This window comes from Aspergillus lentulus (assembly GCF_001445615.1).
Source record: "Aspergillus lentulus DNA, contig: Alt04, strain: IFM 54703, whole genome shotgun sequence".
Lineage (NCBI taxonomy): Eukaryota > Fungi > Ascomycota > Eurotiomycetes > Eurotiales > Aspergillaceae > Aspergillus > Aspergillus lentulus.
In genome coordinates, this window is record NW_028322122.1 from 98,626 (window position 1) to 124,393 (window position 25,768).

The window sequence follows — 25,768 nt, forward strand, 5'->3', positions numbered from 1 at the left end:
TATTTAAGTAAAGATCAACGGACGGTAGATATATAGAAGCTGCTTGGGCAGTGGCGGAATAATCCATCGATCGAGACAGCCACAATGTCAACAACGAAAGGCCCCATTGCTACCGAGGCGCTCTTGCAGAACGGAATCCTGGCCGATAAAAATGGAATTATCACTCAGGTAAAGGCTGCCGAAGTCAGCGAACCGCATCCACCGACAAAGCCGGCATTTGAGCTCGAGGAACATCCCATCGACGAGGTTCGACAGATCAAAGTCGGGGTAATTGGAGCCGGGCTATCAGGTATTACAGCGGGAGTATTGATACCTGCTAAGCTGCCAGGGCTGGACCTGAGGATCTACGACAAGAATGCCGATGTGGGAGGCACATGGTAAGATATTGGAGGAGAATTTGGAGCGTAACTGACCTCGTCAGGTTTGAGAACACGTATCCCGGCGTGAGATGCGATATCCCTGCGCATGTCTATCAATCCGGATTCGAGCCCAACACGCAATGGACGGAAGAGTTTGCTCAGGGTCATGAGATTCGCGAGTATTGGCAGCGGGTCGCTCGTAAGTATGATGTCTACAAATATCTCCGCCCACGGCAGAAGGTGCAAAAGGTCGAATGGCTGCCCGAAGAAGCCAAATGGGAGGTTACACTGAAGGACTTAGAGAGTGAAAAGGTATTCTTTCCTTTTGTAGTAAATGAACACGGCTAACATACCTAGGTCTACGAGGAAAAGCTCGACGTCGTGATCAATGCCATCGGTCACTTCAATGCATGGAGACTGCCCGACTATGAGGGCATCAATGACTACCAAGGCGACCTGTTCCATTCCTCCAACTGGAATCACAACGTCGACTTAAAGGGCAAAAAGGTCGCACTGATTGGCAACGGAGCATCTGGGCTGCAGGTGCTCCCCTCCATCCAGCCCGTCGCAGCACACGTGGATCACTACGCCAGGAACCGAACTTGGATTGCTGATTCGTTTGGAACTACGGGTGTTCGACGGCTAGAGCCCAATCTATTTTCTACGGAGCAGCTGGAGTCTTTCAAGGACCCCGAGAAGTATCTGAAATACCGCAAGAGTGTCGAGCAGGGCTACTTCTCCCGTTTCGGAGCCATCTTCAAAGACTCCCCCGAGAATAAGGACCTGCGTGAGAAATGGACAAACCTGATGCTGCAACGTGTGGGCAACAAACCTGAGCTAGGAGAGAAGATTATCCCCGACTTTCCACCGAACTGCCGTCGTCCCACGCCGGGACCAGGTTATCTGGAGGCTCTCACAAAGGACAATGTCAACTATATCCAGACACGCATAAAGAAGTTCACAGCCAAGGGAATTGTAACAGAAGATGGAACGGAACGCGAGGCCGACGTCGTCATCTGCGCTACAGGAGCCAACGTCGATCACGCTCCTCCCTTCAGCATCATAGCGAACGGCATCGATCTGAAAAGCGCATGGAAACCGGACGGATTGTACGGTCATCCATACAACTATCTTGGTGTTGCAACACCGGGCTTTCCCAATCTCTTCTGGATTGGAGGCCCTCATTCAACCGGACACAGCGGCAGTGTGCCTAACAGCATCGAGAATCTGGTCACTTATGTCGCCAAATTCCTGCGCAAGATCCGCAGCCAGGGCATACAGACAATGCAGCCTTCCAAAGCAGCAACGGACGACTTTATCGAGTACTGTGATCGGTTCTATCCGCGGACGGTGTGGAGCGACAACTGTAGCTCATGGTATAATGGTGGTCGACCTGGAGGGAGAATTCATGGTTTATTCCCCGGGAGTGCAGCGCATCTCAACTACATCCGCCGTGACCCCCGATGGGAGGACTGGGAGTATACCTACACCAACCCCAGTGGAAATCGGTTTGCTTATTTTGGCAACGGATGGAGGCAGCGAGAATTGGACAGTGGGGCTGATCTGACGCCGCATCTGCAGAAGCCAGAGACGATTGATCTTCGGTCGTATCTTGAGGGTTGGTGGGATGTTTGATTCATTTTTATAGTGCTCTGCAGTAGATACGCGTTGTAGATATATTGATATACTCTTGTTGTACCGTTGAGGTTTCCTTCTGTTATAATATCGATCAAGCAATATACACAACTCATTGTCCGTCTCTTGCATATGCAGGAACTGCCTCTCCCTCTCTCCAGAAGTACTTGGCTCCTGGATGCGTCTCCAGCAGTCGGTTCTGACCCTTCAGACCATACATGTTCTCGCGCAATGTCCCCCCCTTGACGGCGTAATCCTCCCAGAATAGTCCCCGTCGGCGTAGTTCAGGCAGTAGATACTCGATGATATCGTCAAATGTCCCGGGAATGGTAGCATAGCTGAAGTTGAACCCGTCCACATCAGCAACTTCCACCCATCGTTCCAGTTCATCGGCAACCGTCTGCGCGTTGCCGATCACCTTGGCTCCATTTCCTCCAAGACGCAGATACTCGGCAATAGTCTTCTTGTCCCACTTTTTACCGTCCGTTCCGGGAACGGTACTGGCCCAGTGGTTGACCATGCTACGGATGGCGGGCTGCTCGACAAAGCGAAAGTCCTGGTCATCCTCATACTTGGACAGGTCGTAACCCGACCACCCACCAAAGAGCGCCAGCGCACCCTCTGTGTCACCATAGCTAGCCAGCTCCTCAAACTTGGCCTGCGCCGCTTCATCCGTCTCGGCCACAATTACCAGCAACCCGGCGATGATTTTGATCAGAGCGGGATCTCGTCCAAGTTCCTTCGCCTGCGAGCGAATACTATCCACCGACGCCCTGACCAACTCTGGCGTCTGGCCATTCAGAAAGATCGCCTCGGCATGCTTAGCCGCAAACGCCTTACCCGCCGACGAAGTCCCAGCCTGCAACAGAAACGGCGTGCGCTGCGGACTCGGCTCGCAGAGATGCGGGCCTGGAACATTGAAATACTTGCCCTGGTGATGGATCTGTCTCACAGCCTTGGGGTCCGCGTATCCCACCACGCCATCTTTCTGGTTGACGGCTCCATCCCGCCACGATCCCTCCCACAGCTTGTAAGTAACGTCCAGATACTCATTCGCGATGCGATACCGCTCGTCATGCTCCACCTGCGTGTTGAGACCAAAGTTCCGCGCCGCAGAGTCGAGGTACGAGGTGACGATGTTCCATCCCACGCGCCCGTTGCTCAGATGATCGACAGTGGAGAACCGCCGCGCAAGGGCGTAGGGTGCGTCGTATGTCGTCGACGCGGTGATGCCGAACCCTATACTCTCCGTTGCAGCCGCCATGGCCGAAACGCTGTATAGCGGGTCATTGATGGGGAATTGTGCGCCGGCTGGGATGGTTGGTTCGAGGTTGGCGGGACCTTTATAGACATCGTAGCCGCCTAGCACGTCGGCGAAGAAGATGGCGTGGAACTTGGCTGCTTCCAGCTTTTGTGCCAGGGCGATCCAGTGTTTGATGGACTTGTAGCTGGGTCCTTGGTCGGAGGGGTACCGATGGAGGCCGGGGTTAAGATGAGAGGGCGATTGCATGGCAAACGCATTGATGATGAGTTGCTTTTTCTGTACTGAGCCCATGTTGCGCTACGGAGGTTGATTGAAGGAATAATCAGAGAATGCTGGATTGGATTTGGACCAGTTGTGTAATTCTTCGTGGTCGCACTGGGTAGATATATTTCTGATTTTGTATAGTCAAACATAGCACGAGCACGGGATGAGACCCGCACAGCTATTGATACTTACCCCTCATAACAATCCATCAACAAAGGATTGTGAGGGGCATATCGTGTCTGGTACCCCTCTGATCTGCCAACGTTGCCTTGTAAAGGGAAGACAGGACTGAGCCTGCTCTCGACGGTGTTAGTGGGCGGTGGATTCGTGCCCAGGAGATGAAATTGCGCAACACTTGGCGTTGATTGTAAAGAAACCGCAAATGAGAAAACGAAAGCCTAACGTGACTTAGGAGTATTTTTTTTTCAAAACATTTGATCCCCTAAAGCGTCCAGTAGGTGGTTCTGCCGTGTCAAGAGATTGGTAATGAGAAGCCTGGTATACGGAACAGCCGAATACCAATATCTATTGTAGTCTTGAATTCTATTGGGAATTGCTCTCTATAAGTGCATACAACGTTAACTACCGTCCTAAATTCGTGACAATTCGCTTGCCAGACGCCTTTCCCTGTCTCAAGTCCTCCAACGAGGCGTTGATACCTTCAAGTCCTCCTTCTGCCAGTATAATCTCCGGCAATCGAAGTGTCTCTGTTCGTAGCAGCTCCTCAAGCCAAGTCACCATAGCCTCTCCCACTGCAGGAGAGCTATGGAACAGTTTAATTGGGACTGTGTGGTAAATAATGCTGCTGTCTCTCTCTTTGGGTAACCCAGTCAGCCCCAGCAGGTGCGCATGGGAGCCATCATCGTGCACGGTAGCATCAAGTGTCTGCTGCAATAGAGTGGCCGTGTCCTTGCCCACGATATCAATAGCATATCTCAGCTTTTTTCTGGTTACGCCGCGGATGATGTCCACTGCTCTTGCGGTGTCGTGGCGATCAACGAGTAGGTCTGCTCCAGCATCGAGAAGTTTGGCACCGTGCCGAGCTACATCGGCCACACAAATGACTCTCAGCCCCGCAAGTTTGGCAAGTTGGAGAGTGATATAACCCGTCGTTGTGGATGCTGACTGTATTAGCCTAGCGCCATCAGCGAGATGGTGTCAGCTCACCTCCCCAGATTACAAGCCAGTCCCCTGGCGTTATTCGTTCCGCTTTCGAAGATGATCGAAAGCACTCATCCGTTATATCTGTCGGAAGTTCCTGGCGGTCGATTTGTAGGAGGGTTCCGGGGAGATCTGGTCCAGGACATCTCTGAATATGGTCAAAATCCAATCCGAATGAGACACCCAGTGCTAGAGCAGCTGCAACGAAGGCCACCCCCAAAGACGCAGAGGCATGTATATTGCCCGTCGGTGGAATGCGGGCAGCGTTGAAATGGGTGGCCACGGCATATTCTTGAAAGGCAGCCTTCCGTATATCCCTGTAGTCTGTGGACGGAACGAGGACGATATCACCGACTCGAAGACGGGAACAACCGTAAGACACCTGGATGACCTCTCCGACTAGATCACGCCCGTTGATCCATGGGAGGGTTGGGATCCCAAAGTTGTATGCACTGGAATGTCAGAAGCGACCTCTTGGTGGGAATGGATACCTACGGTCCTTTCCAGTCGATGGGATTCAATCCAATAGCCATGATCTATAGACGTTAGAACATCCAATGAAGTCCAGTTGCATTAATACCTTGACTAAGATCTCGTCTTTGTGCGATACTGTAGGGACGTCATGATCTGTCACAAGAGTATATTGCTCCCCTATGCCCTTCAATAACAGCGCGCTCTGTTTCGTCTTTTTATGTTGTTTGGTAGCTGATGCAATGCCGGATCGATGGGTTGTTGTAGGCTCTGGTGTCTTCGCAACAGACAAATGGCGATGGAAGAGCGGCTCTTCCAGGCTACTGACTCGGACATAAGTTGATACTGTGGTCATTTTGTCAAGGAACAAGGATTCTCCTGTTGTGGCGTAGAGTCGAGGTGGTTGTCGATAAATAGTATGGATATCGGGACACCACTACGACGCCGTGCGCTTACACGTTGACCAAATATTATCTGCTGTTCTCCCCATCGGGTATTGGATTCCTGGCTTCGCAACTATCCTCGAGTACAGTGTCGTGTCTCATTGCTCTCCAAGAAAGTTCCCCATATGGCGCATGGCGGGGTTATGATGGCGTGATAAAGGTGCAGCAGTGGTTCAGGAGACAAGGTTTATCATCTCAACCACTGATGTTCAGTTTATCCAGGGACAGGATCCTCTTGTGGTTTGTCCTGGTGGATCAAAAAGTGGTTTCGCCATTATAATACTGTCCTCGCCATCGAGCTCGTCGCTATGGGGTCGGTTGACTCTTATCGCAGCTTCAGGAATACGGTTTCTCCATCATCTGCAAAGACCGCGATGATGTGATTAGGGCTGATGATGGCGCTGATAGCGTTAGACCCAGAAAATCAGGACGTATGCACAAAACACAAAATGCAAATTTGCAAATGCTGTTTGGCAGGTTCAGAGAATTTCCTCGACGGCATCATGGTTGGCATATGTCTAGTAAATACTGTGGACACAAGATGAACTTTGTAGCAAGGCATACAGTCTCCCTCTAAGTCTGTTATCTGCCACAAGAAGAGTCTATGGTTATGGTTGCATTTGCAGGGATGCCGCGGTCAGATCAGCATTATTAATACTTGAGCTGTTCACAAGCGCGGCCAACAATGGCGTGCCTTGAGGGATGTTACACCAGAGTGTTTATATGTAGCTCAGGTGGACTATCAAAGGTGATGGTTTGCATGGGATAGATATGATGAAGTCCCACAGTCTGCTAAAGTGTACAAAATGGATGATTCTGAAAATCAACCACTCTTATACCCCACGTCTGCTCTGTATGAAACTCTCTCTTACGAGTCTATGCAGGACATCAGGACAAATGGGCGTCCTGTTATTACCCGCAGCACAATCCCCGAGACTGCCCCCTACGGCCGTAACCTCACATGGACGAGCGCCTATATCCTGGTTATATCGCGCGTCATCGGCAGTGGCATATTCGCAACCCCAGGCTCAATCGTGAAGTCGGTGGGAAGCGTCGGGCTGGCGCTCCTGGTATGGCTCGTGGGGACGATTCTAGCAGCATGCGGCCTGGCTGTGTCGATGGAGTTTGGCTGTATGCTCCCTCGGTCTGGTGGCGACAAGGTCTATCTCGAGTATACCTATCGGCGTCCTCGGTTCCTGGCGTCAACGTTGATTGCCGTTCAGGCGGTTTTGTTAGGTTTTACTGCAAGCAACTGCATTATATTCTCCAAGTACACCCTGTTCGCTCTGAGCGCTGAGCCGACGGAGTACCAGCAAAAGGCCCTGGCTGCGGGTCTTATGACCGCGATTACCATTGTGCACGGGTGCTTTCTGAAAACCGGCATATGGATACAGAACCTGCTGGGATGGACGAAAATCTTCATGATTGCAGCGATGACACTGACAGGGCTCTGGGTGATACTCTTTCGGCGTGAAGAACACTCCACGTCCGTGTCGAATGATGCGGACAGGGCAGGGTACGACGTCTTTCTGTGGGACAATCTGTGGGAAGGGTCAAACTGGAGCTGGAGCTTGCTGTCAACTTCCCTTTTCAAAGTGTTCTACTCGTATGCTGGGCTGAGTAATGTGAACAACGTCCTCAACGAGGTCCAGGACCCGATCCGGACGGTCAAATCCGTTTGCCCCTCCGCTCTCGTTACTGCTTGTTGTCTTTACCTGCTGGCAAACATCTCCTACTTTCTCGTCGTCCCAATCGAGGAGATCAAGAATAGCGGCGAGCTTGTCGGGGCGCTCCTGTTCGAACGCGTTTTCGGGCCCCATGTTGGCAGGACCTTGTTTCCTCTGGCGATTGCCATTTCCGCCGCAGGGAATGTTATGGTGGTCACCTTTGCCTGGGTAAGTTGACTCGATAACTCGAAAGTACAGCAGATGACGGTGACAGGCACGAGTAAATCAGGAGATTGCTCGACAGGGCTTTCTCCCTTTCTCGTCCACGCTATCATCATCTCGCCCGTTCAACTCTCCTTTGGGCGGTTTGATTGTGCATTATATCCCTTCGCTCTTGGTGATTATACTTCCCCCTCCAGGAGATGTGTACAGTTTTATTCTAGATGTCGAGGGGTATCCAGGCCAGATCTTCGCCTTGGCTATTGCAGTTGGCTTGTTGATCTTGAGGCGACGTCAACCTAATTTGCCTCGACCATTCAAAGCATGGCTTCCTGCGGTCTGGCTCCGAATCATCGTCTGTCTTGCTTTACTGGCAGCACCGTTTATACCTCCTCCGGACAGAAAGGGTGATGTGGACTTTTTCTACGCAACATACGCAGTCGTGGGTGTCGGAATGTAAGTGTGTCCTCCTGTTCGAGGGATTGGCTGACAGATACAGTCTGCTCTTTGGGGTAATTTATTGGTATATCTGGACCGTTCTACTTCCACGGTGGGGGGGATACAGACTGGAAGAAGAGGTGGATGTGCTGGATGATGGGACCAGTATTACCAAGCTTGTACCGTCATATATTCTCTAGCTTTATCAATGAACTACATTATTTTGGGTTCAGTTGGCCAGACCTGCAGCTGTAATGGACATATCTCTTTTTTGCCAAAGTTGGACCACATCCTGTCCATAGCACAGAATATAGGTGATCTGCCCTGCGACAGATTCAGTACGAGGACACCAAAACGATAGATGTAGGTCAGTAGGAACTGTCCTGTCTGCAGTTAGGCTGGCAACAGGAAACCGTGAAGCATGACCTAAAGACGGCCTGATTAGAAATACACTGGCTACATTATAAATGCATTGGTAGGCTTTCATTTGCCACCTAAGAGCATCACATGTTGTTTTGATGATGTACAGCATCCTGAAAAGCAAGACATCAATCACAGGGTTTGCCAGGTCCAATCACCGTATTTCCTATTTCTCAGCATCTGATGTTTTCTGAGATGATGCTCGACTCGCAGCCATGGCGTGCTGATCTGACAAATGTCTACGGTCTACCCCGCAAGAGAACTTGGTGATATAAGACCAGTTCAATGCAACAGCCGATTGATACCATCACTATCGATCAAATTCAGAAGCAATCACCATCGAAAGACATCGACATGGCATCGGCAGCTGTTCACCTCCCAACTACCCATGAGCCTCAAGTTCAAAGAAAGTCTCTCCTTCCAACGGCAAACACACCACATCATGTGCAGACCACTCTTAATTTCCTGAAAGAGAACGAGGATGGCTCTCCTCCACCTCCGACTTACGTCGGCAAGCCAGAGACCTACGACCGGCCTGCAGTGACGCTGCCTGTTACCATCCACGACGTCAGCGGCCACGAGCTGGAGTACACACTGGACAAGAACGGGTTCCAGTTTTACTACCACGAAAGCAAGGAGAAGGACTTTGTCGACGACGAGAAGATCAAAGCCGAATACTACCCCGAGGTAGAGCAGCTGCTCAAAGATGCGTGAGTGAATGCCGTCCTCCCCCCGATAGACACTGACTGACATGACTAACCAGCACCGGCGCATCCAAAATCTTCATCTTCGACCATACGATCCGCCGCAAACCCAAAGACGAACGCACTCTCGCTGCCCAACTCCGCGGTCCCGTCCAGCGCGTCCACATCGACCAGTCCTACTCCGCAAGCAAAGACCGCGTTTCCTACCACCTCCCCGACGAAGCCCCCGAACTCCTCAAGGGGCGGTATCAGATCATCAACGTCTGGCGGCCGATCCGGACCATCCTCAAGGATCCGCTAGCAGTCGCAGACGCGCACTCCGTCCCTGACGATGACCTCGTCCCGACCAAACTCATCTACCCGAACCGGGTGGGCGAGACGTACGGGGTGCGACCGAATCCGGGCTTCAAGTGGTACTTCCGGTACGCGCAGCCTCCAGAGCTGGTGACGCTGATTAAGTGCTTTGATTCCAAGACGGATGGGCGGGCGAGGAGGGTGCCTCATTCTGCGTTTGTGGATCCGGCGACGGAGGGAGAGGCGCCGAGGGAGAGTATCGAGGTTCGGGCGTTGGTGTTTCATCCGGAGGATCGGGAGTAGCTGTCGTAGTCTCGTCCAATCCTTAGGCAAGGAGATTCATGCTGTATTCATCTATTTGTTCTTGTGGCCTTACTTGAAATGCGATTTATCATTGTACTGTTCCAGATCTTGAAGCGTAAGTTTAATTGGACAAACTCAAGTGAACTAGGTTTGGACCAGGGTGTAGCCACCCTCCGGCATGCAATGCGAAGTAAGGAGTTAGACGAAGCCTCGTAATTTTCACTTTAAAGGATTCAATCATAGGATAAAACAATTCTAACGGGGAGTGCGCTCCCCTCATATTGATCATCCCTCCTAAAATGCCGTGCGAGCACGTAATCCGCCTCACCAAAGACAACATTACTTCGATCTCTGAGGTCAAGTAATTGGCCATGAAGAACTGTTGACGCAACTGATATCTACTGATTAATGGAATTGTGTAAATTGTCTGTGTCATAGTAGCTCTACACGGTCGGTAAGCTGAAGGGACACCATTGATGACTTGCGATATCGCCATCGCACACTAGACATATAAAGCAATACCATACTGCGTGTACGGTCGAACATCGTCTGAAACCCATAGAACATCAACATGACCGCACTTGAGAAAGAAATCCGTCCCACGGACGAAGAGGTTGCTCGCAGCCCATCGCCAGAACCAAAGAGGCATCCTGGTAAGCCACTCCTCTAGTAGCTTGTCGTCTCTAACAAAATAGTCAAATGGTACCGCTCAACCTTCTACAACGCCCTCATCCTGGGTATCTGCAACTTCCTCGCCCCCGGCATCTGGGGCGCCATGAATTCGCTCGGCGCCGGCGGCGCAGAGAAGCCCTACCTCGTCAACGCCGCCAACGCGCTAACCTTCTGTCTGATGGTCGTGACCTGCTTTTTTGGCAGTGCTGTCGTGCGACTCGTCGGCATCAAATGGACTCTCGTGATCGGGACGATGGGTTACGCCCCGTACGCTGCAGGGCTGTATACGAACAACCGCTTCGGGACGGAATGGTTCGTTCTGCTCGGCGCGGCGCTGTGCGGTCTGTCAGCCGGGCTATTCTGGATGGCAGAAGGGGCGATTGCGCTATCGTATCCGGAACCACACAACCAAGGTCGGTTCCTGGGGTTCTGGCTCAGTTTCCGTGTGGGTGGCCAGATCCTGGGCGGCGCGATCAACCTGGGGATCAACTCGGGCCGGTCGACGGCTGGGAGCGTCTCGTACTCGGTCTACTTGGTGTTTATTGCGTTACAGGCTTTAGGACCCTTTGCAGGATTGCTCCTGAACAAGCCGTCCCGTGTGCAGCGGACGGACGGCCTCCCAGTCCGACTGCGCATCTCGCACAGTCCGCTGTACGAGCTCAAGGCCATGGCAAAGCTGTTCATCCGGCGAGACTTCCTGTTGATTGTCCCGCTCATCGTGCAGGCCGTCTTCACTGAGGCTGTTATGTTCACCTTTCTGTCGTTGTGGTTCTCCGTGCGGTCTCGTGCCCTCGGGTCGTTCCTGTCCGGAATCATCGCTTTGATCGTGGGTAATCTGCTCGGAGCGTTCCTCGACAGTCGAAAGCTGTCGCTGCGGGCGCGCAGCCGGGGAGCCTTTTTCGTGGTGCTTGGCCTGCAGGGTGCATGGTGGGTTTGGGCGACCGTTATCGTGACCGAGTACCATCGCACGCTGCCGACGTATGACTGGACGGATGCTGGGTTCGGACGAGGCTTTGCGCTATATTTGTTTTGGGTTGCGGGGTTTCAGCTCAATTACATGTATCTGTATGTATCCTGTCTCTATCCTCGGATCCCTGCTAACAAGGTAGTTTCTTTGTCGTCGGCAATTTGGCGTCGGACGAAGAAGAGGTTGTCCGGATGGCGAGTCTCCTGCGAGGGACAGAGTCGGCCTCGCAGGCTGTATCGGTATGTGCAACTGTTCGGACGATGCGATACTTGCTAATTCCTGTAGTATGGTCTGGACAGCGTCAAAATCATGAGCTCCGTTGGCAGCACTTACTTGAATTTTGGGTTGTGGGCTGTCGCATTGCTACCTGCGTGGCTTGTGATCAAGGAGATTGGAGTGTCTTTGGGGGATAGGAAGGTCGAAAGGGAGACTCGGGGGATTGACAGTGATTCGCAGGAATAAACATGTATTCTCTATCGAGAGGTATATATAGTGTGTGACGAATGGCACGGCTGGCTCAACACAGTGAGGAAGCTCCTCATATATATGCATAATATCAAAAGCGCAGAATGTTGAAGGGTGTTCTACTACACTCTCGCCAGAATCCACTCGGCAATATCATCGGCAAACACCTGTCGGTTCTCAGGCAGGTCCGCATGGAGCAGATGGCTCCATCCTTCGTAGGACTTGAACTGGCGGTCGGCGACCTTGCCAGTCTGCGCGTCGAACCAGTGCTTGCTGGCATCGTAACTGGTAACCTGGTCAGCCGTCCCATGAGCCACATACACGGACTTGACGCCATCATTGAGCACCAATTTGCCCGACGTCAGATCCGCCGCCCGGTCGAGCATATTGGCGAACATCTCCAGCGTGCCGGTGGTGTGGTTGAGGGGATCCTCTTTGAGCGTCTTCTGCACGACGGGATCGCGCACAATCGTCTCGACCTTCATGGGTTGAACGAGTTGAAACCGCGGTAGGAGCTTTCCGGCCAGCCGACCCAGGAACACGGTAATGATACTGGGCTTCTGCTTTGGGTCGAGCCCGATAAAGGGGGCCTCGAGCATGATGCCCCGCAGTCGAGAGACGAGCTCTTGATACTTAGGCGTCGATGCCAGCGTGGCCACCAGACCTCCGCCCATGGAATGGCCCATCACAAAGACGGGGACCTCTGGCGGGACCTCGAACTGAGCCTCGATGAATGCCGCCATGTCGGCCAGGACGGCGGCGGTCGGGCCAGTGTTTCCACGGTCGGCTTTTGTCTGGGCCGACAGACCCCAACCGCGCTGGTCGATTCCCGTGCAGAGAATGCCGCGGCGGGCTAATGATGGAAACAGATCATACGTATTGTTGATGTGGTCGCTGAAGCCATGAAAATGGATCAGTTTTGCGACCGGGGGGTTGGTCGGCTGTGGCAGAGGTCAGCTTAGTGGCCGAGCACGGGCAATGGCAGGAAGAGAGCAAACGGACGGCCCATGTTTTGTGGTAGACCTGGAGCCCATCAGGGAGCTTGAACTGGCTTTCGGTGATGATGACGTCGGTCATCTTGCGACTTGGTATATTTCTGATGGACGATGCGATGAAGCACTTTGATCAGTCAGTCAAAGCTGCGCTGGAGTATCTCAGCTTACCTCCTCCTCAGCTGCTCAAGCTGAGCGAGATCCGAGGCATCCAAGGCATCAAAGGCACGTGCAAGGCGCAGTCACGGGATCAGATGGCTGACACATGATTTGCACCAGCTGCAGGATCAAGACTAAGCCATTATGCCAGCATTACCAAAGAATTCTATTTGTTGATGAGTTGCATACGAATGGATAAGGAAGACCTCCTATTTGCTGTCTTTTCAGAACAGATGTGCTGCCCTCTATCCGCTTAGTTCTGGCTGTCTGGTGGAGATATATATCCCGCTACCCCTATTCCGTATATACCTCGCTTAAGAGGCGGCTTGACGATATATTGACAAACAAGCTTTTTCCCGGCAGATCAGAGGAGTATGGTAGGAGCAGATGAACGACTATTCCACTAAGAATTCTGCAAGGAATCATGCCATGTGCGACTACCGGCGAATTGGCGACACAAGTCCGGATTCGCCGTCCATTGAGTATCGGAATGGGGGCGAAAAAGAGGGAATGTTACGCTGACCAAGCCTTAAAGGAGCTTTTCCAGGGCGCATTGGCATCAATTGTCAAATGAAACATCTGATCCCCAATCAGCGGCGGGATCCGCTCCAGCCATGTTTCAGCCAGCTGGATACTTCTCTGCAGCAACAACACTCGGCTATTTTGGCTACAATTGCAGCTCTTGTCTCTGGATTCAATATAAAAGGCACCATATGCCTCATTCTTTTGCCATATCAGCAGGCAAGCGTCACCAGGACACTTGAGAACCCAATACTCTCGCCACCATGCCGTCCAAAACCATCATCAGCCAACTGGCAATTTCCCTGGCCCTGTGCAACTCTGCCTTGGGCCAGGTCGTCAATGGCGCCGACTACAACAAGCCCAATGGAGGACCTCCGGCCAGCTTCTTCGCTGCTGCATCGACCATGCCCGTGGCAGCCCTCCAGGCAGCGGCCGCCAAAGCCAGCAAAGTTCCCAGCCTGGCCACATACCCGGTCAGTCAGGACAGTGGTGCGGCCAAGTCGACCATTCACACCGACTGGGCCTCATTCAGTGGGGGCGCCTCCATCTCCTGGGTAGCCGACATGGATGTCGATTGCGATGGGCTCAATTCTGGCTGTCAGGTGGGTTCGGACCACCATATTGACAACGGATGCTGATCAGAATAGGGAAACCCGGATGGGCAACCTCAAACCAACTGGGGTGCTCTGTCTGCATATGAAGTGCCTTTTATTGTCATTCCGGACAAGTATCTGTCGGCTAATACCGGCGCTCTTCCTGGCAATAACATTGCTGCTGTGATCTGGTGCGTTGTCCTCGTCCATTGATGTGGCACTACTGACCTTGTTAGCAATGGCAAAATGTTCTACGGAATTCTTGGAGACTCCAACGGTGACAGCCCGCAGGTAACCGGCGAGGCATCCTGGCTAATGGCCCGGGCGTGTTTCCCCAACGAGGGCCTAAACGGCAATAACGGTCACACCGGTGTCGATGTAACCTGTATGTGCTTTTCAGCCATTACTCTTCTGATACTAATGCAAGCAGACATCGTCTTCACTGGCAAGGATGCAGTGCTGCCCAGCAGTGCCTTGACTAAAAACTACATCACTAACTTTACCACCCTGCGCAGTATGGGCGACAAGCTCGTCAACGCGCTGGCATCCAACTTGGGACTTTCGGGAACTCCGCCCACCAAGACCACCACCCTGGTCACAACGACCACGACCAAGCCGACCTCTACGGCGTCATGCTCCTGGGCAGGACACTGCTTGGGTGCTTCTTGCTCCGGCAACGACGACTGCGCCGATGCCCTCGTCTGCACGGCTGGTAAATGCTCGGTGGATGGGGCGGCGACCTGCTCCTGGGAAGGTCACTGCGAGGGTGCGAATACCTGATCTCTTCTTGTGCCCTGTTTCTATACTGACCGTTGCAGGTGCTTCCTGCTCGAGCGATGACGATTGCGCAGACGACTTGTACTGCAAGAGCGGTTCCTGCACTGCTCCATAGACTCGTGGATTTGATGATGTTATGACTTGGCAGTAGATAGGAAAATAAAATCCTCTCATTGTGATTTGGGTCCATACCATGTGCATAAAGTTGCATATATTGAAATGCATAATGTAGTCTTACTAATGTTGATTACTCAGCCGATGCCTTGAAGTTGTGATGTCATGCCTTGGGTAACAACAAGTTCCTGTCTTGATGATAATTATCTTCTTCCCTCAACTACCTTACTCTACCTATTCAATATTCAATAAATCCGTACAAAAAATTAGATACAATGGGCGTCGAAGAATTAAGCAGGTATGTTGCTATCCACTGAAATAGTCCCGTGTTAACAGTATCCTAGTCTAAAAGCATTCCGGTCTGCCGTTGCAGACAACATGCTGGTGCTGGTGGACGCCTACGCAGACTGGTGTGGCCCATGCAAGGCCATCGCACCCAAGGTGGAGCTGTTCAGCAACCAGTACACCAATATCAAATTCTTCAAGGTCAACGTCGACAAAGTCCCCGATGTGGCACAGGAGTTGGGAGTGTCGTCCATGCCCAGTTTCTATCTCTTTCGAGCGGGCGACTATGTGGACAAGGTGGTTGGCGCCAATCCGGGACTGCTCGAGACCTACATCAAAAAGCATGCAGAGAGCGCCCAGGGGTGATGGCATTGACTGATCATGTATATACCTGCATGTCACTATTATGAACGAGTGGACTCCGATTTACTACTCTGTTTTGATTTCAAATACCCCCGTAGCCGCCGGCTTGCTCAATGCCCATTGCACCCCATGCGCCATGACCGAATCCCATCGCTTACATTTAGACAACGTCGCATGCACTCGGAAGCCGTGCGGTAAACCAGGAAAGACATGAACGTCGGTAGGAACCCTGCTGCAGTTAGTATACTGGCCCACAATGCTGCTGCTGGATTCCAACTCACCCATTATCTGTCAACAACTTGGCGAAAAAGAGCCCTTCATCCCGGAGTGGATCCCGTCCGGCAATCCCAAACGTCGTAGGAGGCAAACCCCGGACCTGTTCCGCAGTGGCATTCCCCGGGTTGAGCATCAGGTCCGTCTCGTCACCCTTGGTTTCCAACAGGCCCATGAAGAAGTTGATCCGGGTCACCGGGAGGATTGGCGCATGCTCGCTGTCCACGTAACTAGACAACTTTGGATCCTTGAGGTATTTCAGCTGCGGCGCGTAGCACCCCGGGCCCACTAATGCCGGGATCATGAGCACCTGTCCTTTGATCTTGGGTCGCTTGGCCAATTGCTCGTCTGTGCCCAGGTGCTGCGCTAGCGTCAGAGAAGCAGTCATCCATGCGCCAGCGGAGATGCCTCCAACAAGGACACTGTCACCATCCCCGCCCAGTTCCGTCAGATGGTCATGAACCCAATGGAAGGCGTCTGCGGCATCGTTCCACGGGACGGGGTACTTGTACTCGGGGGTGTGGCGGTAGTTCACATTGACCACCACGACAGGAGTATTTTCCTTGGCCAACGTAGCGACGACCCGCGAACAGATCGCGTCTTCCGAGGCCAAAGTGCCGAATGCAAAACCCCCGCCGTGGAGATGGAGGTAGACCGGTAGGCGCTGGGAGGCCGGCAAACCGACGGGACGGTAGCTGCGTGCTTCTAACGGGAAGCCATCCCTTGCCGGAACTGAATAGTCTTGCGTTGTGACTTGCGATTGCAGTCCTGATTGTGTCAGTAGATGCATTCTAGTATTGCGGCATAACCTACCTTCATTCACCATCGCGTTAGCGGCCCTCTCCTCCCGAGCTCGGTTGAACATGTCTTTCAGAGCATGGACGTCCAAGTTCGTGGGCGGCGGTGGCAGTGTCTTCTCCAGAGCAATCCATTCTTCCGTAGGTATGCTGTATTCCGAGTAATCTGCCATCTTCCTGTCTGTACAATTGTCGAATGTCAATGTGAGGTATTCGATATTGCGGGGATGGACGGCGGGGTTATATTCAGTAGAACGGAGATGATAACCGAATGCCGACAGCAGATGCCGATTGGGGTGTCTCATGCCATCTTTGAATATAGAATACTGCTGAAATAGTCAATTAGCCGAGATTACGTTGGTAGACTACACCCTGAGTGATTTCTATCCTGCAGTCACCATTTACATTGCCATTGGCAGTTTTGGCAGGCAATCCCATCCCAACTGCTCCTGTTGTGTCTTCATCACTGGCAAGGATACACGCGCCATCCATCAGGCCTCATTCCTACCATCGCGACGAGTGTATACACCATTCCAGGACAAACGCAATTTACTCGGAGGCCGTCTTGGGCATGATGCGCCCCCATGCACGGGTCATGATGATTGCGCCCTTGCTGGTAGGATGCAGCAGATACAGCGTGCCACTTTTCAACCCAACTATTATCCATGTTGACATGCCTCCGCGGTAGACACGACATTATCTTTCCCATTCATGATGGGATGGCATACTTGACCATCAACACCATCTCAAGATATTGATGTCGAATCCCGGTGCCCACTGCCATATCGACCGTCTCGGCCATGCACCCCGACGCAGTTGAAGAGGGTATCCAATCTTCCATTTCTGCTCCATGGCGCATGCAACTGAACAACCGCCTTCAGTGAGGTGAGCGGCTGCACGCCAATTTCCCATCCCCTCGCCTGCTGTGCCAGTGCCAGTCATGATGGCTTCTCGACCTGTGAGACCCGAGTCGGCCTCTTGATTTCGGGGTCTAGCGTTGTCCCATACCTGCTATAAAATAATAGATGAATGGGATGACTCAGTTGTGCTGAAAGTATCGCGTCTCCCCGGCCCAATTTCTTGATGAATGATCGACATATCAACAAGGGCCACTGTCACCCCGAGGTACATCTTCTCGGGTTAACGCACCCCGAAGAAAGGAGGCAAAATATGAACGGATAATCATTGTGATAACACCCCTTTCTCTATTTACTATCGACTCTGCGGACGATATATACATCCCAACGTCTCATGCACTTACCCTGCCGCGGACAGATCTGTCACTGGTCTCTTGCCCTCTCCCCGCCTGGGGAATATTCAACTATATTCAAAAGGAGGTGCACTTGTCTGTCCTCAAGAACGAGTTCGAAATGGGATAAAGTATATGGGCTCCGGCTACGGTGCCATCCACTCTCCTCTTCGAGTCTCCAGAGATCGCGATAGTGGCTTCCTCGCGGAGACATTGCTCTGAGCATAACTGGAGGAAAGGCAGCGAATATGGCGAGATGCGACGTTGACATGATCCTGATGCCACCCTCCTCGGCTAAGCGGACTGCAGAGCTTGAACAAAAAGCGCAAAGAACTACTGATTACTGAGAAGAAGTCAACGAATCTGAATGGGATACACAGCTCAAGTATTGCAGAGGTTATACATCCGCGGAGTTGCTCAACTTTATAATCGCCGCAAATGGACTCATGACATCACCCCCCACGACTACTTATAAATGTCCACAACAAGCACGATTGACCCAATATTCTAGACTCTAGAGAGCAGTTTGATGTCAGAATTTCACAATGTCCAAATACGTATTGTTTGGGAGACTGTGGCTGAGAAGGGATCCTCCATGGGAATGGATGTTGATACCTACGCGTAGTCCAGCCCTGAGAAAACCACTGTCGACTTGGACGACCGCGAAGACAACATCGGAGCGGCCAAAGGAGCGCCTACAAGTCTGGCCATGGTTGGCTGTTCCTATCCTCGGAGCGAGCCTGTTCTTGTCTGTCCACAAGCGTCCCATCCAACTCGAGACAGACACATTCCTTCAACGAGCCAACCTAACTCGGGAGGAATCTCAAGATGATATTGACCTACCTAAAGAGGACGCGATCCTGACCACTGCTCCTAACGTCCCTCCCCCCATCACCCGAACACACCCAGTTCTTCTCCACGTCCCGTTAACGACGAGCACCAAAACGCGCCAACTAACCAGTCAATACAAGTACGACACATGGACCTTCAACGACAGCGTCCCCGGCCCGTTCATCCGCGCGCGCGTAGGCGACGTGGTCGAGCTAACCCTGACCAACCACGACCACACCGGCAACCCGCACAACATCGACTGCCACGCCTTCACCGGCCCCGGCGGCGGCGCAGCCGTCACCACCGCCGAGGAACACGAGAGGAAAACCGCGCGGTTCAAGCTTCTGGTTCCCGGTCTGTTCATCTACCACTGCGCCGCGGCCCCGGTCCCCGTGCACATCGCCAACGGCATGTACGGGTTGATCTACGTGCAGCCGGAGGACGGCGATGCCCTGACCCCGGTGGATAGGGAGTACTACGTCATGCAGAGCGAGTTCTACCACGAACCGCCGGAGATCGAGGATGACGGCCGGCCCTCGTCTACAGTCGAGTTCTCCTACCCTGCGGGGCTGCGCGAGGAGCCCTCCGCGGTAGTCTTCAACGGGAGCGAGTCGGCGCTGACGCGGGATCGGCCGCTCAAGGCCAAGACAGGGGAGTCGGTGCGGATCTTCTTTGGCAACGCCGGGCCCAATCTGACGAGTTCGTTCCACGTTATCGGGAGCCATTTCCAGCACGTCTTTCGGGACGGAGGTGTGGTTGATCCGCCGGCGAGGCTGTTGTCGACGGTGGGTGTGCCGCCGGGCGGTGCGGCAATTGTCGATCTGAAGATGATTGTCCCGGGGACGTATACGCTTGTCGACCATGCGATCTTTCGGATGGATAAAGGGGCGGTTGGGTATTTGAATGTAGCGGGGGCTCCTCGGCCGGACATTCTTTATAGTGAGATGCCGCCGGAGCCTTGTGTGGGGTGTAAGCTGCATCCGTAAAGTCTCAGGAGCTGCCAGTATTGCGACGCGCAAGCAGTCATTTCTCTGATTTCTCACTTTCTCCCATTGTATTTTGACGCAACATAATGATACCATCATGGAACGCCTATGGGTGCTTTGGATACCGTCGATCGTGGAGAGCAACGCATATGAGGAAAATGCAGTATGAGATATTTGAAACGTATCTATGATTTGCTCTAGGAGACTTTGTATCGACATGATTATTCAGGTTATGCGGCTGCAGTCATAACCTGGTCAATATATATATACACCAGGTACCTAGAAAGCCCCCTTTCCAGGAGTCGTGTCCCCGTTCAGCGCAGCACAGCCCTCCTGGTACACTGCCTGGTCCAACAGCTGCGCCCGCGTCGCATTCTTATATGCGAGTCCGACCAGTGTGTTCTCTGCTTGGCGTTAGCATCCCATCTCATCTTTACCTGGTGATTCACTTACTGCTAGGATGATATCTCGGCCATCCAAGGCTATCCAAACCCCGCTCCGGATCTGTGGCAAACTTCACCCAGGCAGAAGAAATATACCTGTTTGTCCGCTTCTCAACCTCAGAGTCAGGAATCCCAGTGACATTCTCCGCCGTCCCAAAGACCATATGCAGATCGACGCCGTGATAAGCCCCGCTAGTCGGATACAGTCTCAGATTCCGAAAGTCGCCAAAGTACCGAGCATGCCAGGTAGAGACGCCGTGTGCGGCGCGATCAGCTGCCGCTTGGCCAGTCGGACAGGTGAACGCGGCCAGATTGAACTGGTGCCATTCCTCGTCGGTGAGCGAGATCCTACCCGCAAAGGCGTTGATGCGGTAGTAGCCTGCTTCGTTGTCGTTGCTTGTGAAGAGGTATGGCTAGCTTGGTTAGCGGCGTTGCTCACGTTGTGGCTCAGATCCGGAGAGCTTACAGCTTTGATGAACTTGCCCTGCGCGGAGCGTTCGGCGTAGTTGTCAAAGACGGTGATGCCATCCACGGTAGGATGGAACTGGGGCTGAGGAAGTGCAGGGGATGGGGCGAATGGGGCTTTTCTCACGGCGGCGAGAATTGCTTGCACCGATTGCTTGCGCAGACATTCTACCACTGCGTCAACGGGATCGGTACGGTTGCCGCAGCCTAGAGTGTTGGAGACATGGTAGAAGTAACTGGCGGATTCCTCGGCCGTGTTGGGCTTGAAGCTCAGTGCGGTACCGGAGTGCGAGATGAGGCCGCGGACGAGCGGCTTCTCCGTCCAGATGTACGAGTAGTAGTCGACTGACGCGCCTCCAGCGGACTGTCCGAAGATGGTGATGCGGTCAGGGTCGCCTCCAAAGCGGGCGATGTTGCGGTGCACCCATTCAATTGCCATGCGCTGGTCCAGCAGACCCACGTTCTGGGTGAGCCCAGGGGCCCCAGAGAAACCAAATATGTTCAATCGGTAACTGTCCGGTTAGTGTCGCACAGTGCAACGGGGGCTGATCACTGACTTGAAGGTGACCACGACAACATCATTCTCGGCGACCAGGTTCTCACCGGTGTACATGGGGCTATGGGCTCCGCCAACACTGAACCCTGGGGTCGTCAGTAGGTGCCGTATACGGGTACATGCTCTGAACACATACGACCACCATGGATGAAAACCAACACCGGTTTCAGCTTGCGTGTTGGCTTAGTCCATATATTCAAGTAGAGACAATCCTCGCTCTGGGGAGTCCCCAGTTGCTGAGCAAAGGTTCTGATAATGGTCGGTGCTTGAGGCGTCAGGCCAGGGAAATCCGGGACGCTTCCAATATTGGCGGGACAATCGCTATCACAACGGTCAGATACTGAGCACTCGGGTGGTCTCCGGGGTCACGGACGGGCTCTACGATAGGTTAGTCTTCTCCAGGAATTATATATCACGGTTATATACATTAGCTTTGGCAAGGACGGTGCCATTGCCGTAGTATTGGACTGGAGGAGCGAATCGGAGGTCTCCCGTGGGCGCAGCAGCATAAGGGATCCCTAGATACTCAAACACCCCATGTCGCGATGCAACGTGCCCCTCGATCAGCCCGCTGCTGGTCCGTATGCGAGCGCCAGCTGCATCGCGCGAGAAGTCAGAGTTGGGGGGTGATTGGCCATTTGCTGGAGTAGAGGTGGCCAGAAGTCCAACACTCAGGGAGATCCAAACACTGAAATGAACCATGGCGCAACCCGTCCAGGGAAAAGCAATTCACGAGAAGGATTGCACAGGTTGAAGAGGTTGCACTGGATCGCATCAGAGCTAGGTTAATATATCAGGATATTTCTCGTAACGCCAAAGCGTCGATCCACCCCGAAACGGGACAAATTTCCGCCAAGTGGAACGATGGAGCACAGCTAGGACAAGCCCCTTTTCACTTTGGTTCAATAGCGGACCGAGTCTGTCTCGGGGCAATCAAAGTAGGTTCGAACCGTCCCCGGTCCTCGTGGAACATCCCCGATCAATCCACTCTGCAGCTTTCCACGGCTCGTGGCTCGATCTGCACCGCCTCGCTTAGGAATAAGAGTAACGATATGGGCGCCTCCACAAATAGCAGCATTTTCCGACTGGATTCATGAAAGGCGAAGGATTGATTGACTTTGATTGCGGGTTCCGTCCGGAATCCTTCCGAATATTATCATGACACGAACCACGCAGTCTTCTGCTCAGAAGCTCAGAACATAGATAGATGGCACGGATCCTTCTATCTGCATGATTCACGATGAGGGGTCCTGCCTGACATGGCATACGAGATTGGACTGAGCACGCCAACCGTGCCGAATCGCGGTTTCACACTTTGGATATGGAGTGTGGTCCTGGTGATTGTGGCCGGCTTCTTTGTGCTGGGCCGGCTTGTGATACGGTTTCACAATCGCCGTATTGGGACCGATGACTGGGTGATTCTGGCGTCATTGGTATGATCATCCTCGCATTAATGCACGTTTGCTGACGATCGCAGATAGCATCGGTGTTGCTGACGGTGACCGAATGTTCTGGTAAGTAGTCGCCTCACTACATTCTTGGACTTGACTGACTCTTGCAGCTGTGCATTATGGTTACGGAAAGCGATTGAAAGACATCAGCCTCAATGACCGAGCCAAAGCTCTCAAGGTATGGTCCACGCATTGCCTCATATGATTGATGACTGATGAGGACAGTGGTTCTACGGTGCCCAAATCGTATACAAAGTCGTCATCACCGTCAACAAGATCTCGTTCCTCTGTCTCTACCTTCGCATCTTCATCCAGCCCGTCTTTCGCCGCGTCTGCTACGGCGGGATTGCCTTTCTTTCCGCCTGGGGTCTCGCCTATATCCTCGTTACCATCTTCCAATGTACACCCGTTAACGCGTACTGGGACAAGACAATCATAAACAAGACCTGTGTCGACAGCAAAGCGCAGTGGTTGTCGTATGCCGTGATCAATATCGTCTGCGATGTGGCCATCCTCGCGCTGCCGGTGTACCCAGTCTCGCAACTACATCTGGCCCGCGGTAAGAAGATTGCATTGGCAGTGATGTTTGGCCTGGGCACATTGTATGCCACCTCCACATCGATTGTAGTCCAAGCTAACGAACCAGTGTCTGCATAACGAGCATCATCCGCACAACCACTCTTGCCGAATCAGCCAACAACAAACGCAAGGACCCTACCAGTAGGTCCTCCTCACTCAGAGTAACGAAGCACACTAACAGTTTAGGCGGCCCCATCCCCGCCACGATCTGGAGCGTCATCGAGGCCAACGTCGGCATCATCTGCGCGTGTCTCCCCGTCTACCACCAACCGCTGAAGTGGTGTCTCCCACGCCTTTTCGGTTCTCAGCACTCTGCGCATCCCTCCACTAGCCGATCGCGCGGAAGAGGACAGAAGACCCCCGGGAGCAGTCGGTCACTACAGGATCGCAAGGATATGGCCTGGCGCGAGCTACATGGTAGTGGAGGGATTTATTCGAATAATGTGTCGACACAGGGGTTCGAGATGTGCGATGTAGAAGGCAGGAAGACGGAAATGAATGAAATCGTGCGGATGACGGACGTGAGTGTCTCGTATCAGGACGATCAGAGGTCGGACGCATCCTCGAGGCCCATCAGAGGGAGAGCGGAGGATTGACTTGGCGCTCGGAGTGTGAACCCCCTGCCTGTCTAGGTAGTATTGGTTATGCCCTTGTGTAGCGAATTCCAATAATGTCAAGACATTGGTTCAGCAACGACGTAGACGCCTGTTCAGCGCCTGCTCACACGGGGGTAGCCAGTCGATAGCCAACGTGGACAGACTTCGCCATGCCGAGTCCAGGGATTGACCAAAGAATCAGAAAATTCTGATCTCTCGTGCGAATTTAGGAGGTTGCCATCCCCAGGGTATCTGCAGGTTGCATATTTAATATGCACCAGGGCCTCGCCTGCGGTCGGTTAGCTGCGGACTACACCCCAGTCGCGTCAATCGACCTCAGGAGTCCGCCTATAGCCGACTCGTGAGGAATGTCAACACAGCATGGGCTGGATAATTTGTACCTGACTGACAATGCAATGCCAACCCCATTCTCCCGCTACACCCCTCTAGATCGGTCTCAAGGTGCAGCTGCTTCAAACATGAAAATTCTGTCGAGTCTAGATGGCACAACCTTGCAAGTTCTGTGTCACGATGATGCATTGTATGTACGTCTGAGTAATGGAAATACCAGGATCCCTTGCGATTTTCTAGACATGCAGGCGGATGGCCTGACAATAGCATCAATACCACTCCGACAGGGAAAATTTTCACATCAGAGAAATGGCTCGTCTTGGCGACGGTTATCCTGTTATCTGTATGATTCTAGAATGAGGCAATTGTGATGATTCCCATAGAATCATCTATGTATATCGCACATGCCAAGGAGTACCTGCCAAGCAACACAGTACAACATCACCGTGGCGCTGACAGTCGAAAGATATAAAAAGGAGGCAAGATCCGGTCCAGTCTGCTAGAGATCATCAGCAACAATCCTCATCGACTCATTGACTTAATTCACCCAATTCACTCAGACTCAAACCTTCAACCCTTGATCACCATGAAGTTCTCCCTTGCTTGTCTCCTTGCGTTGGCTGGATTCCAGTCCGCCCTCGCCGACCCCAAGACCTGCGAAAAGGAAGCCCAGTTCGTGAAGCAAGAGCTAGTCGGACAGCTATACACCGAGGCTATGGTATGTATTTGAGCTGAGATATTCTAGACCAGGACGAAGCTGACTCTGGACAGGCAAATGTGTTGCAGTCGGACCCCATTCGCGTCCTCCACCCTGGTGATATGACCACCATGGAGTACAATGCTTCCAGGTACTGTTTCCTCGACACTATGCGCTACAGTAGCTGTGACTGACTGTATGGCCACAGACTGAACATTCATGTGGATGAGAACGATGAGATTCTCTCCGCCCATTGTGCTTAGGGCACGGGCACGGTTCAACCTAATGGTCAAGGAATAGGGATATACAAAAGTACTGTCGTTTATTTGAAATAATAAGAGATTATTAACTATTTCTGGTATTATGAAAGAAAAGAAGTAGCTCAATGACGTAGTATAGACAAGCTGTCGTGGTGACCATGGCTGTCACACTATACGCACCATCGGTAAACCTAATTTTAAGCCTAGTAAGCATCGCAATCCATACAGGAAGAGAGCATTTGGATTGATAATAGGATGTATGCGAGGAGATTGAATTGTAGAATAGGAGTGATACTGTGGGCGCGACTGGTGACTGTCTAAATAAGTCAGTCCTGGGTTAAGCCTTGTGTGTCCACTGAGGTGAATATACGAGTCTGCCATTTGGGATTGCCGTCTTTGCGAAATTGATTGCATCGTATTCGTCGATTCTGGACTTGATATTTTAGTACCGTGATTCTTCTTTGGTTTGTTCTTCCCCCCAACTCGCATGTCTCCAACGAAAAAGGCGTCATAACCACCATCCTTATCACTCTATTCTGGGTAGGCCTGCAGGAATTTAAGCTGGGCGATCGCCGTAAGCTCGTCCTCAGCTGCGGTCATTCGTGGCGACAAAACATTATGTCCAATTACTTCGACACTGGGAAGACAAACGTCTTCTTAGCTGAGGGTTAGCCTACTCAAGC

At 52.5% G+C, this 25,768-nt stretch overlaps 13 protein-coding genes across 13 annotated transcripts; 8 read left to right on the forward strand and 5 right to left on the reverse strand.

Moving 5' to 3' along the window:
• Nucleotides 1-84: 84 nt before the first annotated feature.
• Nucleotides 85-1,994, forward strand: ALT_1317 (flavin-containing monooxygenase; the record flags this gene model as incomplete). Its single annotated transcript, XM_033561679.2, has 3 exons — nucleotides 85-377; nucleotides 422-671; nucleotides 717-1,994. 3 exons carry the CDS (start codon nucleotides 85-87, stop codon nucleotides 1,992-1,994), a joined length of 1,821 nt encoding a protein of 606 aa, XP_033417570.2.
• A 112-nt stretch (nucleotides 1,995-2,106) lies between these two features.
• On the reverse strand, nucleotides 2,107-3,549 carry ALT_1318 (LLM class flavin-dependent oxidoreductase; the record flags this gene model as incomplete). Its single annotated transcript, XM_033561678.2, has 1 exon — nucleotides 2,107-3,549. One exon carries the CDS (start codon nucleotides 3,547-3,549, stop codon nucleotides 2,107-2,109), a length of 1,443 nt encoding a protein of 480 aa, XP_033417569.2.
• A 555-nt stretch (nucleotides 3,550-4,104) lies between these two features.
• Nucleotides 4,105-5,509, reverse strand: ALT_1319 (zinc-binding alcohol dehydrogenase family protein; the record flags this gene model as incomplete). Its single annotated transcript, XM_033561677.2, has 4 exons — nucleotides 4,105-4,643; nucleotides 4,690-5,135; nucleotides 5,179-5,219; nucleotides 5,264-5,509. 4 exons carry the CDS (start codon nucleotides 5,507-5,509, stop codon nucleotides 4,105-4,107), a joined length of 1,272 nt encoding a protein of 423 aa, XP_033417568.2.
• Nucleotides 5,510-6,403: 894 nt separating this feature from the next.
• ALT_1320 (putative methionine permease) lies at nucleotides 6,404-9,642 on the forward strand (the record flags this gene model as incomplete). The annotated part of the gene is made up of 4 exons (XM_089599140.1): nucleotides 6,404-7,492; nucleotides 7,554-7,939; nucleotides 8,623-9,051; nucleotides 9,105-9,642. The coding sequence occupies 4 exons, from the start codon at nucleotides 6,404-6,406 to the stop codon at nucleotides 9,640-9,642; spliced, it is 2,442 nt and encodes an 813-aa protein (XP_089456286.1).
• Nucleotides 9,643-10,213: 571 nt separating this feature from the next.
• ALT_1321 (DUF895 domain membrane protein) lies at nucleotides 10,214-11,743 on the forward strand (the record flags this gene model as incomplete). The annotated part of the gene is made up of 4 exons (XM_033561674.2): nucleotides 10,214-10,295; nucleotides 10,338-11,379; nucleotides 11,424-11,520; nucleotides 11,567-11,743. The coding sequence occupies 4 exons, from the start codon at nucleotides 10,214-10,216 to the stop codon at nucleotides 11,741-11,743; spliced, it is 1,398 nt and encodes a 465-aa protein (XP_033417565.2).
• A 125-nt stretch (nucleotides 11,744-11,868) lies between these two features.
• On the reverse strand, nucleotides 11,869-12,823 carry ALT_1322 (acylglycerol lipase; the record flags this gene model as incomplete). Its single annotated transcript, XM_033561673.2, has 2 exons — nucleotides 11,869-12,687; nucleotides 12,749-12,823. 2 exons carry the CDS (start codon nucleotides 12,821-12,823, stop codon nucleotides 11,869-11,871), a joined length of 894 nt encoding a protein of 297 aa, XP_033417564.1.
• An 859-nt stretch (nucleotides 12,824-13,682) lies between these two features.
• On the forward strand, nucleotides 13,683-14,904 carry ALT_1323 (glycoside hydrolase family 75 protein; the record flags this gene model as incomplete). The annotated part of the gene is made up of 5 exons (XM_033561672.2): nucleotides 13,683-14,021; nucleotides 14,067-14,203; nucleotides 14,249-14,397; nucleotides 14,443-14,778; nucleotides 14,831-14,904. The coding sequence occupies 5 exons, from the start codon at nucleotides 13,683-13,685 to the stop codon at nucleotides 14,902-14,904; spliced, it is 1,035 nt and encodes a 344-aa protein (XP_033417563.2).
• Nucleotides 14,905-15,178: 274 nt separating this feature from the next.
• Nucleotides 15,179-15,554, forward strand: ALT_1324 (thioredoxin family protein; the record flags this gene model as incomplete). Its single annotated transcript, XM_033561671.2, has 2 exons — nucleotides 15,179-15,201; nucleotides 15,248-15,554. The coding sequence occupies 2 exons, from the start codon at nucleotides 15,179-15,181 to the stop codon at nucleotides 15,552-15,554; spliced, it is 330 nt and encodes a 109-aa protein (XP_033417562.2).
• A 63-nt stretch (nucleotides 15,555-15,617) lies between these two features.
• ALT_1325 (alpha/beta hydrolase) lies at nucleotides 15,618-16,794 on the reverse strand (the record flags this gene model as incomplete). Its single annotated transcript, XM_033561670.2, has 3 exons — nucleotides 15,618-15,780; nucleotides 15,833-16,592; nucleotides 16,638-16,794. 3 exons carry the CDS (start codon nucleotides 16,792-16,794, stop codon nucleotides 15,618-15,620), a joined length of 1,080 nt encoding a protein of 359 aa, XP_033417561.2.
• Nucleotides 16,795-18,415: 1,621 nt separating this feature from the next.
• Nucleotides 18,416-19,687, forward strand: ALT_1326 (putative multicopper oxidase; the record flags this gene model as incomplete). The annotated part of the gene is made up of 1 exon (XM_033561669.2): nucleotides 18,416-19,687. The coding sequence occupies one exon, from the start codon at nucleotides 18,416-18,418 to the stop codon at nucleotides 19,685-19,687; it is 1,272 nt and encodes a 423-aa protein (XP_033417560.2).
• A 279-nt stretch (nucleotides 19,688-19,966) lies between these two features.
• On the reverse strand, nucleotides 19,967-21,853 carry ALT_1327 (cholinesterase; the record flags this gene model as incomplete). The annotated part of the gene is made up of 7 exons (XM_033561668.2): nucleotides 19,967-20,091; nucleotides 20,141-20,543; nucleotides 20,597-21,107; nucleotides 21,153-21,237; nucleotides 21,288-21,472; nucleotides 21,525-21,529; nucleotides 21,578-21,853. 7 exons carry the CDS (start codon nucleotides 21,851-21,853, stop codon nucleotides 19,967-19,969), a joined length of 1,590 nt encoding a protein of 529 aa, XP_033417559.2.
• Nucleotides 21,854-22,410: 557 nt separating this feature from the next.
• Nucleotides 22,411-23,777, forward strand: ALT_1328 (uncharacterized protein; the record flags this gene model as incomplete). The annotated part of the gene is made up of 6 exons (XM_033561667.2): nucleotides 22,411-22,584; nucleotides 22,629-22,665; nucleotides 22,713-22,780; nucleotides 22,828-23,204; nucleotides 23,249-23,322; nucleotides 23,368-23,777. 6 exons carry the CDS (start codon nucleotides 22,411-22,413, stop codon nucleotides 23,775-23,777), a joined length of 1,140 nt encoding a protein of 379 aa, XP_033417558.2.
• Nucleotides 23,778-24,714: 937 nt separating this feature from the next.
• aeiA lies at nucleotides 24,715-25,088 on the forward strand (the record flags this gene model as incomplete). Its single annotated transcript, XM_033561666.2, has 3 exons — nucleotides 24,715-24,846; nucleotides 24,900-24,976; nucleotides 25,034-25,088. The coding sequence occupies 3 exons, from the start codon at nucleotides 24,715-24,717 to the stop codon at nucleotides 25,086-25,088; spliced, it is 264 nt and encodes an 87-aa protein (XP_033417557.2).
• Nucleotides 25,089-25,768: the final 680 nt, after the last annotated feature.